General features: G+C 36.2%; 2 protein-coding genes across 2 annotated transcripts; one reads left to right on the forward strand and one right to left on the reverse strand.

The window, feature by feature from the left end:
• Window positions 1-102: 102 nt before the first annotated feature.
• znf277 (zinc finger protein 277) lies at window positions 103-6,354 on the forward strand. The gene is made up of 12 exons (XM_039657777.2): window positions 103-158; window positions 929-1,139; window positions 1,255-1,343; window positions 1,635-1,717; window positions 3,122-3,213; window positions 4,123-4,233; window positions 4,826-4,958; window positions 5,049-5,116; window positions 5,185-5,281; window positions 5,377-5,419; window positions 5,517-5,691; window positions 6,014-6,354. The coding sequence occupies exons 1-12, from the start codon at window positions 122-124 to the stop codon at window positions 6,198-6,200; spliced, it is 1,326 nt and encodes a 441-aa protein (XP_039513711.2). The 5' UTR covers window positions 103-121; the 3' UTR covers window positions 6,201-6,354.
• A 531-nt stretch (window positions 6,355-6,885) lies between these two features.
• tmem168b (transmembrane protein 168b) lies at window positions 6,886-14,702 on the reverse strand. The gene is made up of 4 exons (XM_039657973.2): window positions 12,917-14,702; window positions 11,741-11,883; window positions 11,360-11,634; window positions 6,886-10,346 (listed from the first exon to the last, which is right to left on the reverse strand). Exons 1-4 carry the CDS (start codon window positions 14,051-14,053, stop codon window positions 9,799-9,801), a joined length of 2,103 nt encoding a protein of 700 aa, XP_039513907.1. The 5' UTR covers window positions 14,054-14,702; the 3' UTR covers window positions 6,886-9,798.
• Between the last annotated feature and the right edge of the window lie 879 nt (window positions 14,703-15,581).

Raw genomic sequence — 15,581 nt, forward strand, 5'->3', positions numbered from 1 at the left:
GGAAACGAATGAGAAACCTTGGATAGAAAACTACAATGCCCACAAACCGCACTCCAAGCGGTGGTTTAACTATGATTGGTCAATGAGCCATCTACCAGCTCACGTGACTTAAAAAAAAAACATGGCAGCTCAGATGCACAACAACACTAATTTGACAGGTTGGTTAACCAAATTAAACATATTGGCAATTTTATTGCTAACATTTTTTAAAAAAAACTCTATTTTGATTTCCCTAACGTGCCCGCCAGCTATCTATTGCAAATGTTAGTTATAACAATAAGTCTGCATAAATGATTATTACCGTAATGAAAGTTTGTAATCTGTTTTTCATGGTACGCATTATAGGTTGTTTTTTGTTTAGTTTTTTAGAAGGACACCGGATGATAACTTTTGATTTTGTAATACTCATCTGGATTGGTGGTTTACTCGTCAAAGCTTGTTTATATATGTCTCCCAGCCCTGCAAATTTAGTCTTCTAGATGGAAAGCAGTCAAAAACCCTTTAAAGTCAGCAGCAGACCAGTCTGACCAGTTAGCCAGTCCAGCTCAAATCAGTTGACCATCTTAGACTAGTTTAAGCTGTTTTCCCCAGCAGGGAGTGGGTTGTTGAGTTGTTATGGATCTTTCTAATAGATGATCAGAAAGCAACGCTTTACTCTGTCACTGCAAAAGCTCACTTTGAATAGGCAAAACAACTCCTTAAGTGCACTTATTAGCACAAATATATCAAGTTTTTAGAGAATAACCTGCTGTTTACATGAGTCAGACCTTAATTTTGTGTGAATCAGCTGTTTGTTTGTGTGATGACATCATGCAAGGTCATAATGTATGAGGGTTTCTCGAATTAGTTCAGTCGTTTATAAAACACAAATATATTTTTGTCTCATATTCAATGAATGTATTAAGATGTGTTTTCTCTCTATTTCTAGGTGAGCAGGATTGTATCCTAGAGCCGCTTTGTTTCCCTGAGCAGCTGTGTGGTGGAGCCTGTGTCGCCGCCTCCAGCGATGGCCATCCGGTGCCCTGTGTGCTCTGTTCCGACTCTTTTCCCTCTCTTGAAAAAGACCAACTTCTTAAGCACATGGTGTTGGATCACAAACTGGTTATTGCTGATGTCAAACTCATCGCAGACTTTCCACAGTGAGACTTTACATGATTTGTAACCTACATGTCTCAGCATTTCTCTGAAGAGATAATAGACCGGTACAATACAAATAACACAAAATAATGAAACGTTTTTATTGATTTGTTGCAGGTATATGTTGTACTGGAAGAAACGGTTTACAGAACAACCCATCACAGACTTCTGCAGTGTTATCAAGACCAATTCTGAAGGTCCTGAAGGTAAGAAACTTTTGAGCTAACCAATTTCGTATTTGCATTTTGTATTAGTTAGTTGCTATAGAATTTACAATCAAATCATTTTTAATTCCTAACTTAAGTACTAAAATGACAAAGTGAATTCAAACTGAAAATTTAAAAGTAAATTCAAAATATGAATAAATACTATAAAAGTACATAAGTAATTCTAAAATAACACTGGTCTGAGAAATACCCCTTTAGATTGTATGATTTAAGTCTTGTCCTTTTAACACTGGACTCTTAATAACTAAAAAGCTGTTTTGTTTCATTTAGAACAACAAGAGCTCTACTTCCTATTATGTGATGCACTGCCAGAGGACAGAATCCTTAGAGAGCAGCTACAACAGAGACGACTGGTGAGTGTCTGTAAAAAGACAAGGACCTGCGGTCAGGAGTGCTGCTCTGGGATCAGCTCCAACCCTGTGTGACATTAGCTTATGAATATTCAAAACTGATCCTATACCAGCACAGATTCCAGTCGGACTAATATGCAGAAACCCTAGAATATGAGTGACACCATCATACGATATGTCTTTGTGTATTTTCTCTTTTCAGACATTTTCTTTTTCATTAGAATTTTAAAATTTTATTGAAATAATTTTATGGTAAAAATGTTATTGAAAAATCCTGATGTACTGATAGTAGTAAATAATAGTAGTGTAAAACGGGTGTGAGATATTTATTCATCTAAATCTAAATGTGTTCGTCTGAAATAAGAAAGTCATATAAGGATGACTTGAGGGTGAGTAAATTATAGAATAATTTACATTATTGAGTGAACTAACACTTTAAAGTCCCCTTGTGGTGAAAATTAAGCTTTTAATGTCGTTTATGTCTATGTGGTGTTTTAAATATGCTTTAAGACGAACCATGTGCAATTTCATAAGTCAACACCATTGCTGAGTATTTTCCATAGACTGTAAAAAGATATTTCTCCTTAAAACTGCAGTGAACCAAAGATAGTCTCCAAAAAACGCAGTTTAATGTCGCTGGTGTTTCTGACGTCACAAACTATCTTGTAACCAATCAGGTCAATGTGTGATCGACGACAACGAGTGGATCTCTGAGCTGGTGTGAGTGAGTGGAGGCGGGACTAATTTGCATATTCATAGGACCGCGTGTACTAAATGAGGCAAGGATGTAAAGTTCCATTCAAGCTATTTAAGGCATTTTAAGGAAAAAAACGTTTAAATATGTCATTTTGTCATTCAAAACCACAATATTATTGTATGACAAAAGTAATACAGCAGAAATCCAGTGGTTACGTACTGGACCTGACAGTACCAGTGTTCAGTGAAAATCCCCACTCCCCCCATACAGATTGTTTTTGCAGAGATATTATTATGAGTCAACATATAGTCATCATACACACATTTCATCTCTGGCAAAAAAAAAAAATCTGCGATTGTGGTTGCTAGGCAACCTCTGCAGTCGCTCTGCAGTGTGGCGACCAGCTGTTTAACAGTGCAGCTGTGACCTTTCTCAATCATTCGGTGACACGCTGTACGTCGATGAAACTCGAGCCGAGAGGATTAGCAGTGTTTATCAAACACCAATCATTTGCAGATTGCGTATGCGATAATTATCGATGATTACGGCAATCGAACAGCGGGTTTTCAGAAACGCAATATGATAAAAACACACCACACTGAGATTCATACCAATTATGAATGTTCTTTATAGGCTCACAATTATGTAACCAAATTCTAATGCTTCTAATGCTAGATAAGTCTGTCATGAAGTTTGATATGTTTTGATAGGAGAAAGTTCTGGAGCAGCAACAAAAAGAGAGGGACGATACAACGTTTCATCGCACATGTATGTTCTGCAGTGAAGAGTTTACTGGAAACAGGTGACTATTGCTTCTGAATAGACTGAATAGCAAGGCTGTGAGGGATAGACTTGCTGGATTTTTAGTGGGATCCACTGTAAAAAGCTCTTAGAGCACTTACCATTTTCCAAAGGTCATGTTGTCTAGAGTTTTTTTTGTGTGTGTCTATCGAAGTTTCTTGAAAAGATATTTTTTGCAGTGTTTCGTCAGTAGAACAATTTTAAAACATTGTGTCCGGGAATGTCGGTCCCTCACAGCCTCCCTTTCATTTCCATTAAAAATCAAAAATTGCACTGTAGTGAATAAGGTCTCTGGGTCACACACACACACACACACACATCATGATGATATTAAATGATGTAACCTAACACTGTCAGTTGCATTTAAAACTCACTTCTGATTCTAGGATCTATACATTTACAGTTTTGTCCTCTTGGACATTACCTCTACTCAACAGATTAAATCTCTGATTTATTTAATAATAATTATTTATAAATAGCAATTATTTATTTAAATAAAATATTCTTAAATTCTATATATATATATTGTATATATGTATACAATTATTTTTATTTAAAATCGTATACAATTTATATACTATACTACATTTGGCATGAAACATCTGCAAGGCCATGCAACTCAATTTGCATAGGAAAATCTAAATCTAATCATACCAAGATGAAGACTTTGCACATGAATATTAATTAGCTCATTTAACTTAATGGCCTAGACAGATTACCTTGCTGTCTTGGAGTCAGAGTGAGCTAAGCAAAATTCATGAATATCATTTTGTTCTTCATTTCTCTCCTGTGACGCTCATCTAGATATAAACTGCTATGTTTGCTTTATTATTTTGGGATGAGTTTTTTGCAACTCGCAGTATCAAACAGCACTGCATATTAAATGAAAGTGCTGTATTTGTCACTGCAGGTCTTCACTGCTGAACCACATGGCTAAAGAACACTCGTTCAGCATCGGCCTGCCTGACAACATCGTCTTCTGCACAGAGTTCCTCCACACTCTGGAGAGGAAACTGGAGAAGTCAGTGTTTTAAGATTTTAACCAATATATATATATATATATATATATATATATATCATACTATATGTATCACAAATTAAAATGGAGAAGATGTGTGAACGCCCTCTTTTGGTGCTTGCTGTCATTGCATTAATCCCAAATCACCAAGTTGGGTTAGTTTTTGGGTCAGTGACATATAAATAGAGATTAACATTTTAAAGGCATAATGCTAGTTATTTTACACAGTCTATGTATATGTATTTTTGTAGATCTTTTTTAATATATATTTATATATATTGCATATTTAAAGTTAATGAATTTGTTGAGCCCATTGACTTAATATCCTCCTGTTATTAATTTTATTTATTAATTCTTAGTATTTTTCAAGCGAGTTAGTTAGTCCGTTGTCCCATTAAACATTAAGGCATTTCTCAAGCATAATGTTTTCGATTTCTAAAACCATTTACTTAAATATTGCATCATTTTAGTTTACAAACTAAATAATTGTATATTTTAAATTGGCTTAGGAAATCATAATGAGCACTGAACCTTAAATTGTAAAATATAAAAAGATTGTGAAACTAAACCTTCATATTAACATTATTTTACATAGCATGCAGTGTCTGTACTGTGAAAAGACATTCAGAGACAAAACCACCTTGAAAGATCACATGAGGAAAAAGCAGCATCGACGGATTAACGCCAGAAATAATGACTACGATCGCTTCTACATCATCAATTACCTGGTATGTCCATGTATGGGTTTGTAGTGTGTTTCTCACCTGAACGAATAAATTCCCAATATGAAATCGATTTCGCTGTTCACACTATTGCAGGAGTTGGGGAAGACATGGGAGGAGGTGCAGTCTGAAGATGACAGGGAGATGTTTGATGATGAAGATGAGTAAGTTGATCTTCAGACGCCGTTTGTCACATTTTCAGTTTTATTCTCATTCCTGATATTCTCCGCAGCGATTGGTCGGACTGGCAGGCCCATCCCGTGTGTGCCGTGTGTCTGTTTTGTGAGCAGCAAGCAGAGACAATGGAGAAAATGTACACACACATGGAGGTAAATGATACATGCGTTTATATATTTGAGTGCTTCTAAAAAGTATTCCACATGATTTTTACATCAGCATCATTAATATATTTTTTTTCTCCCAGGAAACACATGAATTTGACCTGCACAAATTAAAAACGGACTTAAGTGAGTATAATTGCATGAACAGAGATGTAGGCCTGTTTTTGAGAAGAACCCATGACCACACAGAAGGTCTTGAATGTCATTTGTGTCGTTTGTCCAGACCTAAAGTTTTATCTGCAAGTCAAACTTGTGAATTACATCCGCCGTGAGCTTCACCAGTGCCGCTGCTACTGCTGTCAGGAGAAGTTTGAGAGCAAAGAGGAACTAGTGAAGCATCTTGTTAACACAGGTCATGTGATGCAGCTGCCTGAGGTCTCGCATTGGGACCAACCGCAGTAAGTAGCAATTCTTCACATGACCATTTCTTTGGTATTTTTATATTGTTTGTTTTTATTATTAAGTAATATAAAATACAAAAAAAAAATTATATCATTTATTTTAGGTTATATTTTTATGATATTACATATTAGTCAATAAAGATTGTGGAATTGTGAAATGAATTATATCTGTAATTTAACATCAGAATGAGCACTTTTATACTTTAAAAGTAAAATATATATATATATATATATATATAAAATCGACCTCCCCAAAACAAATCAAGACTTTGTAAAAGGGCATAATATGGTCTCTTTAAAATACGTGCTGTTTTTCCAGATACTACTTTCCTACGTACGAGAACGACGCACTTCTTACAGCTCTGTCGGACAGCGAGAGCGAATCTGAGGGTCCAAATCACACTTCTGAAGTTCCTGTTATTGCTGAAGACATTTCAAACCTGAAGGTCTTAAAACAGAATAGTGTGCTTGGTAAACTTCTCAAAGACAGGGGCGGCTCCAGCTGAAGATGAGAGAATCATGTTCAAAGGATGTTCCAAAATGTAAAAATGAATAGGTTTAGTTTAATGCTGTGATTATTCAGTTCTATTCATGTGGGCTTATGACTGCAATGCTAACATCGTGAAAATGAAGTCAAATAAAGTATTTATTTGCATCTGCCATCAGTGGATCATTGGAAATCCTAATCAAAAGGATTTGAAAATATCTTGGTTTAAAAAATATTTAGCGTTGCCTTTTTGTTTGGGAATTTTGGCTCATGGCTGGATAGTGCAGTCAAGTAGTATACTACTGTATACATATTAACATGTGCTTTAATAAAGTTAATAAAGGTATTGCCAGAATGGTCTACACACTACACCACCACTGTAATCTCCATAAACAGGTCCATTAACACTAATGATGCTAAATTATTAAAAATGGTCAGCAGATATTCAAAAACAATATTAATCAAATTATAGAGCATTAATTTACAATATATCAGAGTATAGTTTAATATACTTTCAAACACATTGTATATATAATGTATATTATTATGAATCAGAATAAACATCTTGAACCTGTTGCGAAATCTGCGTGAGGAAATCTTTCGCCTTCATGTGAAATTGTGAAATTCACAATCGCATAACGCATTTGCTGAACAATGGTAAAACAGCACCTTAAGTTAATCTGCATTTTATAGTAAAAAAAAAAAAATCTGTCGGGAGAATAAAAACAATTCCATACATGGTTGCAGTAAAAGAGCACCTCTTTTATTCATATCAAACTCATTCTCATGTCTGATTTCATACACGCAAACAATCATTGAAATCATCCCAGCATCTTGTTCACTCTTTGCTGGAGTCATTCGCAGGTTTCTTTAAACGCTTTAGACCCTTTCATAGTTCTTAAATCAATAAATATTGCATATTTCACTCTTTTTGGTGAGGACTAATCTTACACAAGGCACTTCAGAACATATTACCTGTCTTGTCCATAATAAAACCGCTATAAATACTAGCAACACAATATTAGTCAAATGACAAATATTATTAACTAAATGAGACCAACCAAACATATAAAAATTTTCGATTTATAAAGGGCAGTAGAAAATCTAGTTTTGTATAAACAAATACATCAATACAAATACACTTAGACAGATCTGAATGTATGGGTTATAGTGTTAAACACACGTAGTGTCCCTTGTATAGACGACAAATATAAGGCTGTGCTTTGTTTAGTGCAGTTAAGGGGGGGAGGGGGGGGGTTGACTGCTTTTTTTCTTTGCATGATTATGTTTATGGGGTGTAATATAACATGTATTCGTGGTTTTTCTTTTTTAAAAGTCTTATTTTTCATAAATTTCACCTTTATTGGAAGCCGCGCTCTCCTCTGACAGGAGAACGAACGAGCGGTCGACTTCCTGATTCTATGAAACCACTCCCTCAGAAAGAGGGAGAGGGCTCAGATTGGTTAGTTTGGGCCGGTGTGTGGTGATTGGCTAAACTGTCGCTCACGTTGTCCGGAAGGTTAACGCCCATTACCTTTACGGGCGGATACACGTAAATAATGATGTCGAGACTGCAGTATCAGTTTGAGGCAGAATCAGACCGAGAAAGCCGCGATGAAAAGAGTCCAGCAGAACCTCACCACACACGGCTCTTACTAAACGTTTCTGAATGATAATTTGCCTATATTTTTTTAACTTTATACACGTTTGTTTTACACAATAGCATCTGACTGGCAACAATAGCAACTGACTGGCTGCTAATGTTATACACAAACAGCGTTGGCATTAGTTTACGGTCTTGATCAAATCGAAAATAACGTCATAATAAAGCATATATACATGAAAAATACATTTACAACATTAGTACTTTAAAAAATTCAGGTCCATAATGTTTGCACGCGTTTGTCGTAGACACAAAATTGCATAACTAGTAACCTAGTGGCAATAAAGCCAGCGCTGGCATTTGAAAAAAATAAAACACAAGGCTACGTCTGGAATTACACATGCAAATACATTTAAAATGATTAAGTCTTAGCCTACTTACAGGTTGTGGTTTTAAAGTTGGAACTGCTTGGGCTTTATGCACAGCTGCACTACTTCCTGAACTTAAGCCAGATCCTTGTTTCCTGTCTGCCATTATTGGCCAAATTGATTAATTCAGGTGTGTCTGATTATTGTTGCCGTGACTACTGGGAATTAATCACCTGAATCAATCAATTTGGCCAATAATGACAGACAGGAATCAAGGAGCTGGCTTAAGTTCAGGAAGTAGTGCAGCTGTGCATAAAGGTGGAGATTGTGGAAGCTGTCTTCCGTAAATGCGCAGCACAGAGAACTAAATTACGATCGTCATTTTCAGGAACATAATCAAACATAAATTGTATCCATTGTTGACGAAGTACAGCGTCCGTGGGAAGCTCGAACACAGCAGACCTGACAGCTGGGTGAACACAACACACTCGACAAACCGCAGAAATATGATCATGCCCTTTTCTGCATATTCTGGAGGGAGGGTTGATGGGTTAGTGACGTCTAAAACTATTTAAAATCAAAAAAGTGAAATCGCAGTCAACCCCCCCTTTAAGAAGAGGCAGGTTTCACACCGTGCTGCTGGATCTCGTTCTGACGCTGCATTCAACTGTTCAGTGCTGATACATTCCCAATTTTGAAGTTTTAAAGCTAATAGTCTTGAAAACAAGTTATAATGATAAGTGATACAATGGCACTGGGAGTTCAAATATCAGTAAGCTCAAAGCTGTAACAGCTAAAAATTGTTAGTGGGTGCAATGCTGTTAAGCCCATCAGTAACGTATTGCATTTAAGAATATGTGGATCTCATAAAAAGCATCTCTAGGTCAAACGTAACCACATTATCAAAAGGAAATTATTCATTTTGCATAAAGAAAATAAAGCCTATTTTAGGATCTTTCTTTTTTTATTATTTTCATGGAAATTAAGGATAAAAATCCTCATTTATGTTTTATTTTGTGATATTTCTCATTGCATTTTTTCCTGTAATAATCTTGTTGAATAATTGTAAGTTAACTATTTTAAATACATTTTAAATAAAAATGTGCATTTTATATAATAATTTGCATTGTGGCAGCATTTTTTTTTACTGTAATAAAAAATTATGTGTAGGTTGGATACTTTATGTAATATAAACATTTTTAAATTATTATTTTTTTAATCAAATACACTTTACACATAGTAATTACGGGGATTTGTAACTAAATAAAATTATTTTCCAAATTACAATTACATTTTTCAGTTCGGTAATGACCTAAAAGTATTTTTTCAATCACAATTAATTTTAAAGTATTTCTTTATGCAAAATATAATATCTTATGTCTGTCTACCTTTTGATTATGAGATGATCTATGACCCTGACATTTCACCCTTACAGTCTGATAAATTTGTTTAGAATCCAAAATGGCATTCTTGTAAATTACGTTGACCAATTTTTAGCTATTCTTTACCCTCACAAACACACATTGAGTCTTTTCACACCTGAGATTTAATAAATTGCTGCTCTGGTCCACACAACTTAAAGCTGCCATAGGCGAGCGTCACCTGACCATGTCTGCTTACAGTACCGTCACACTCTCAGTCCTGTTTTACGATTTAACCAGCTTGAAACCCTGGCCTGTGTCAAGCACCGCAGGTGGGAACCATGTGAGTTTGATCCTTCGGAGCAGCCGAACACAGTAGCTGCAAACCCAAAACAGGTTCAACCCGCCGCACCAGTGGGCGAGCTGAACCACAGGGTAAGTCAAGCGAGGGAAGTAGAGTCTCCAGTGCCGGGTGACGTCGCTATCAGAGGGCAGGTGAAGCTTGTAGTCACTCCAGAGTCTGGAGATGCCATAGGCAGCTCTGACGGTCCGCCCACGATTGGACCACCGAACGATGCTGTCAGGGTTGCAGTTAAAATCGACCCACTGACAGGTGAAGTCCCCGAGCTGAGGCGTGTCCTGGATCTCCAGGTCTGTGGGGCTAGAGAGCACTGCCCCTTGAACCGCAACATAAAGTCCCTCGATTTTCTGCACCTCCTTCACCCAGGGGAGTGAGTTGTCGGTGTCGAGAATAATGATGAGGCGGGAACAGGATCCGGCGTTCTTCTCCCTCCAAAGCTGCACAATCTCATCTAGACGCAAAACGTCGCCACCTGATTCAATAAAAAGGGGGGAGAAATGTATTTAAGATGTCATCAGAGTTTAGCTAAACTGCATTTGCATATTATCTTTTTTGAATGTATATATTATGTAAATAGTATGCACATTTTATTGTCAAATCAACATCCCCATCATATTTCTCAACAAAATCCAAAGAAAATAACATGATCTGTGTGTGTGTATCTCTCTCTCTCTGATATAGATATACTGTATATATATATATATATATATATATATATATATATATATATATATACTGTATATATATATATATATATATATATGCAAAAGCCTCTAAGTGCTATCTGAAATTTCCTTCTAAAATTTGAATTTTTATCAAGCTCGTATATTTAGGTTCAGTAATTTCACTTAAATGATGATCAATAGGTAATTTTCATTGCCATTAAAGTGAAATAACTAAACATAACCATACAAGCTTGATAAAAATTATCACTCTAGAAGAAAATTTCAGATGGCACTTAGAGGCTTTTGCATCTGAAGTCTTCATATATATATATATATATATATATATATATATATATATATAATCAATCTATATACACAATTAAGCCAATTTTTTTCTTATTTAAAAATATACTTTTTTTTGTTTAAATTGCAAAATGTTTAAACATCATGGTTATATTTGCTGTAATACTTTTTTCTGATTCTAATATATACATATACAAATGTTTCTCATCACATATCCTAATTTATTTTCAGTACTATAATACCGTACCTTTAAAAAACAAAAGGATAGGTTATAGTGATTTTTTACATTTAAATTAAGGACATAAAAATAAAATATAATTAATTTTCAAATACACTAATATTAATCATTTAAAAAAAACTATTACGGTAATGAGAATTGAAGGAAAATGCGGTCAATATTAGATTTTATTTAAAAAAAATTTTTGGACTACAGGTGATTGTTCTTGAGTCAGAACTTGTGAGATTCCCCCAGATGTCTGTTTCTACTGGTAAAAAGTGATGTAAATGATTGGCCCACCTGCTAGAGCCCACTCTCCACTGCGGTGGGTGTGACCACTATAGTAGAGCACGTAGGTGTCGTGTCGTGGGCCGTCAGCCGTGTGCGCCTCCATGAATATGCGGAGCTTGGCTTGCAGGGCTTCCAGACACAAGCCGCTTGTGGAATAATCACAACCGTAGGTCTCAATCATGTGATGAGAGAAGAAGCGTTGCACGTTGTTTAGCATCCCTGTGGATCGCAAGTTGAGCTCGTGCACATGCGCCGGGGGCAGGAGTGTGGGCTGACCATCTGGGCTGAGAGAGAGAAAGAGAGGACGAAGTAAAACACTGACCCTCTGTGCAAGTTACTGAGTAATCAAGTAGCATAAGTATTCAATGTCAATGTATATTTGGACAGTACCTGCAATAGTTGGTAGGAATCACCACAGCATAACCGACACAGGTTCCACCAAGACTGTTTCCCAGCTCATGGAAGAGGCCGTGGGCTAGTGATTCAAGAGGCAGGACCAGCAGAAACAAGGCAATAAACAGACTGTTGGACGGCTGTAGGAGGGGGAAAATTACATTTAAGACTTCCAAAGAAAATCAATGTTCTTATTTTAAGGCAGATATTTTGACAAAGCAAACTTACAAAATGTTTTGCAGTATGATGAACCACTGAATGTATGAAATGGGTTAATGACACAATGCCCACAATTGTATTTTATTATTAAAAATACAAATCAAAAGTTTGAGGTCAGGAAGCTTTTTTACTACTTTTATTCTTAATAATAATTGAAATATTTTAAGACTTTTATTCAGCAATTATGGATTAAATTGGTTCCAGAAATATTTTCAACATTGACTATAAATATAGCAAAATAATAATAATTATTATAATATAATAATATGAACTGCAAATCTATATATTGAATGATTTTTGAAGGACCATGTGACACTGAAGACTGGAGTAATGATGCTGAAAATAGGTTTTCCATTACAGGAATAAATTACATTAAATATTGTAAAATAGAAAAAAAGTTATTTTAAATTGTAACAATTTTTCACAATATTACTGTATTACTTAAGACAAGCTTGTTTTAGTTTCTGAATTAAAATGTATTTTTTAAAATTACTTAAAATGATTTTGATTGCAAAATTTTAAATTAAAATTTCTTTGAAATAAAATATATATTTAACAAAATTGCATTACCACTCATCAATAATTGATTCACTAGTAGGCTCTTATAAACCAAATGCCATGTGATGTGACTTGTCACTTCCAAAAAGAATGTATCATATTTATTAAATAATATTTTTTTTAAATGAGGATGTTTAAATAATAATAAATAAATAATAAATTATATGTACCTTAAAATATTTTTAAAACTTTATTGAAAGTAACGAGCTTCACCCACATGCATTCAAGGTGTAAGGGAAATATGTTATTAAGTTTTTAGAGGCATTATATGAAATGTTTTCAATATAATTTTCAAGAGACGTTAAACAACACACATGAAACCAACATAAATACAAGAACTACATTTCTAAGAACTTGGCACATACATTTTTAAAAGATTTTCACAGCAAATATTACCTGCCAACCCAGAGCCCCCAGTATGATGGTGGACATCAGGCTGAAGAGCACCAGGTGTTTTGAGATGAGGCAGAAGTGCCGCATCCCCTTAGATGCCATGACCCTGTCCAGTTCTCCAGCCTCTGATGTGTGCACCATGCACATCCTCTGACAGTCACTCAGCTTACTGTGAAAACCCCACAGCGTGACGAGGAAAACCAGGTGGCAGATGATCCAGAAAATAGTGAATGCTGAGAGACCCGGGATGAGCAGGTACCACCGATCCAGATCTCTCATCTTCAGAGCGGCGATGACCAGAAACATCACCTCGACGATAACCAGAGGAAGAAGAGTTAAGTGTCTCCACAGGCCTCTTCTCGACAGGAGTGGTGACCAGCGTTCAGTGACCGAAAGCCCACTGAAGTAGACGTCCAGGAATGGGTCGCAGACGAGGCGGCTGAAGAAGCAAGACAGGGCGAAGGGGTTGGTGAACATTCCTAAAGTCTCCTCGAAGAAGAATGCAGCGATCCCGGAGAAGCAGGCCAGGTTTAGGAAGGCCAAGAAGGACTTCATGCGCAAGTCCACGATTACAGCGGCCAAAGCGAGTGTCAGGACTACAAGGCTTATAAATTTGTTGCCGACCAGGGTCGTGCTGGCCACAGCGAAGCCTATGAGCTCCAGAGCTTCCCTCGAGGTGAGGAAAGCGGGTTGATGTCGAGTATAACCGCACATTCTTTCAACCAATGCCCAAAGGATTCGTATAACCATGCTCGCTATTAACATACAGTTGGCCACCTGTTCCTTGATATCAAGCTCTTTGGACGGGACACTGATGAAGCACAATAAACCCAGAAGGAAACCAAACCACAGATGCAACAGAAAGAGGCTGACGCTCTCCATGCCGAAATAATAGTGGAGAATGCAGGCAATCCCAAGAACAAAGAGGCCCAAAATAAAAATGACCAAGATGATAGTGTCTGCGGTTTTCTCCCATTGTACATAAATCCCCAGGCAAATGGCCACCAGGGAGGTCAGACTGGACAGATAACCGAGGTAACGGATGGATGACCATGTGCTGACCCCTTTATTGGCTTCATCCAGCTGGGTCATCGCAGCGTAAAGGAAGTGGCTCAAGAAATACTTGAGCAGCTTGCACATCGCTGCAGTGTTAAAACTCCCACAAATACAGAAAAAATTAGCGTCGCGAGTGACGTAAGTTATACGTCACAATGGCAAAAAAATACTAGTGGCATTACCATTCTTCAAAACGGATGTAAGAACATGTTGTGGTGTGGATTTGAGGTACTAAATCGAGACATTTTAGGTCAAACGTCAAAGTAGCATCTACAATCAGAAAGTGGATTAACAATATCCACCTGTTACTGCTGAATAAACCGAGCTATTCAACTCCAGGTCATGTTATGATGACTAAAACTAAGACGTGGAATAGATGTGAAAATTTTAAACTGCTTGAAGGCTATAAAATAAAATAAATATAAGAGCAGAACAGTTTTAATGTGCTGTCAGTCTGAATTAGGCGAGCAGATTCCAGTCTATTTACCGGCATCAGAAAGTTGCCTGAATGTGTTGTTTCTCTACATGAGGAGAGTAAAAGCGATTAAATGAAAGCTAAAAAAAAACACGACAGCAGATATGCAAGTTATTAGTTATGTCGTTAGCAGAAAAACAACTGAAACTGGGGTAATTTGTCGCAAAACATACTCGAACCATCGTCAAAACTTCACCCAGCATCCGCCATATTTGTACATCGGTTTTAAGCCGCTACGGAATCTCTGACAGGACAAAAGTGTCCAACATCCTCGCAGTGAAACCAACGAGGGTGAATGAAGTATCACGTGATCCTTCAGAAATCGTTATGATTTGCTGCTCAAGAAACATCGATATCAGTTTTGCTTAATAATTCTTTATAAAAAAATATGATACTTTTCAGGATTCTCTGATTTAAAAAAATAGAAAGAACACTATTTATTTGAAATAAACAATCTCTTGTAACATTAGAAATGACTTTACTGCCACTTTTGATCAATTTAATGGAACCTTGCAGAGTGAAAGTATTCCTTTTTTATCTTACTGACATTTGAGCAGTAGTGCAACTTATTTGAGAACTGGAATGAAATCGCACTACAATCAATATTTAAAATGTATTCTGTCAGAAATTAAATGCATATGATCCTACATGACAAATATTTAAGGCAACCTGCCACAGGCAAATGAAAGACCACCCGAGAGAAGGCAACAAAAACCTTTATTTATAAAAGATGAATGACAATAGTTCTCACAAACAGCCCGTTCCTGTAGGAGTCAACCATCTTAACACTGATAAAGAAAATCAATCATGCAAACAATGGATGGGGAAGACAAATATGTTTGATATGTGAATGTTTGAATACACCAAGAAGTAAACATTTTAATACAAAGATTGTTTTTTTCCAATAGTTTTAAAATATTTTTTCTCTGACTTACAGTATAAATCGAGTACAGACTAAAGGACACCTTTATACGCTATTGCTAATAGGGCAGTATTGTTAGTAATTTATCTAGGAGCTGGTTAATTCGCTGAAAGTATGTACTGTAACTGTTTATTGTGGGACAGAAAATTAGCTTACTTTCAAATGACAATCAGTAGCCTGTTCTTGCATCCACTCCATATAATCACAAATGCAAA

Source organism: Pimephales promelas, chromosome 25 (assembly GCF_988280905.1).
Source record: "Pimephales promelas chromosome 25, fPimPro1.hap1.1, whole genome shotgun sequence".
Classification (NCBI taxonomy): domain Eukaryota; kingdom Metazoa; phylum Chordata; class Actinopteri; order Cypriniformes; family Leuciscidae; genus Pimephales; species Pimephales promelas.

Excerpts from the sequence above, each read along its gene's own strand:
- znf277 (XM_039657777.2), top strand. The coding sequence starts at position 122 with ATGGCAGCTCAGATGCACAACAACACTAATTTGACAG. Across the intron at positions 159-928 it reads CAACAACACTAATTTGACAG|GTGAGCAGGATTGTATCCTA; the intron begins GTTGGTTAACCA and ends CTCTATTTCTAG. Across the intron at positions 5,420-5,516 it reads CAAATTAAAAACGGACTTAA|ACCTAAAGTTTTATCTGCAA; the intron begins GTGAGTATAATT and ends TCGTTTGTCCAG.
- tmem168b (XM_039657973.2), bottom strand. The coding sequence starts at position 14,053 with ATGTGCAAGCTGCTCAAGTATTTCTTGAGCCACTTCCTTTACGCTGCG. Across the intron at positions 11,884-12,916 it reads TGGGGGCTCTGGGTTGGCAG|CCGTCCAACAGTCTGTTTAT; the intron begins GTAATATTTGCT and ends CCCCTCCTACAG. Across the intron at positions 10,347-11,359 it reads TGGAGAGTGGGCTCTAGCAG|GTGGCGACGTTTTGCGTCTA; the intron begins GTGGGCCAATCA and ends TTATTGAATCAG.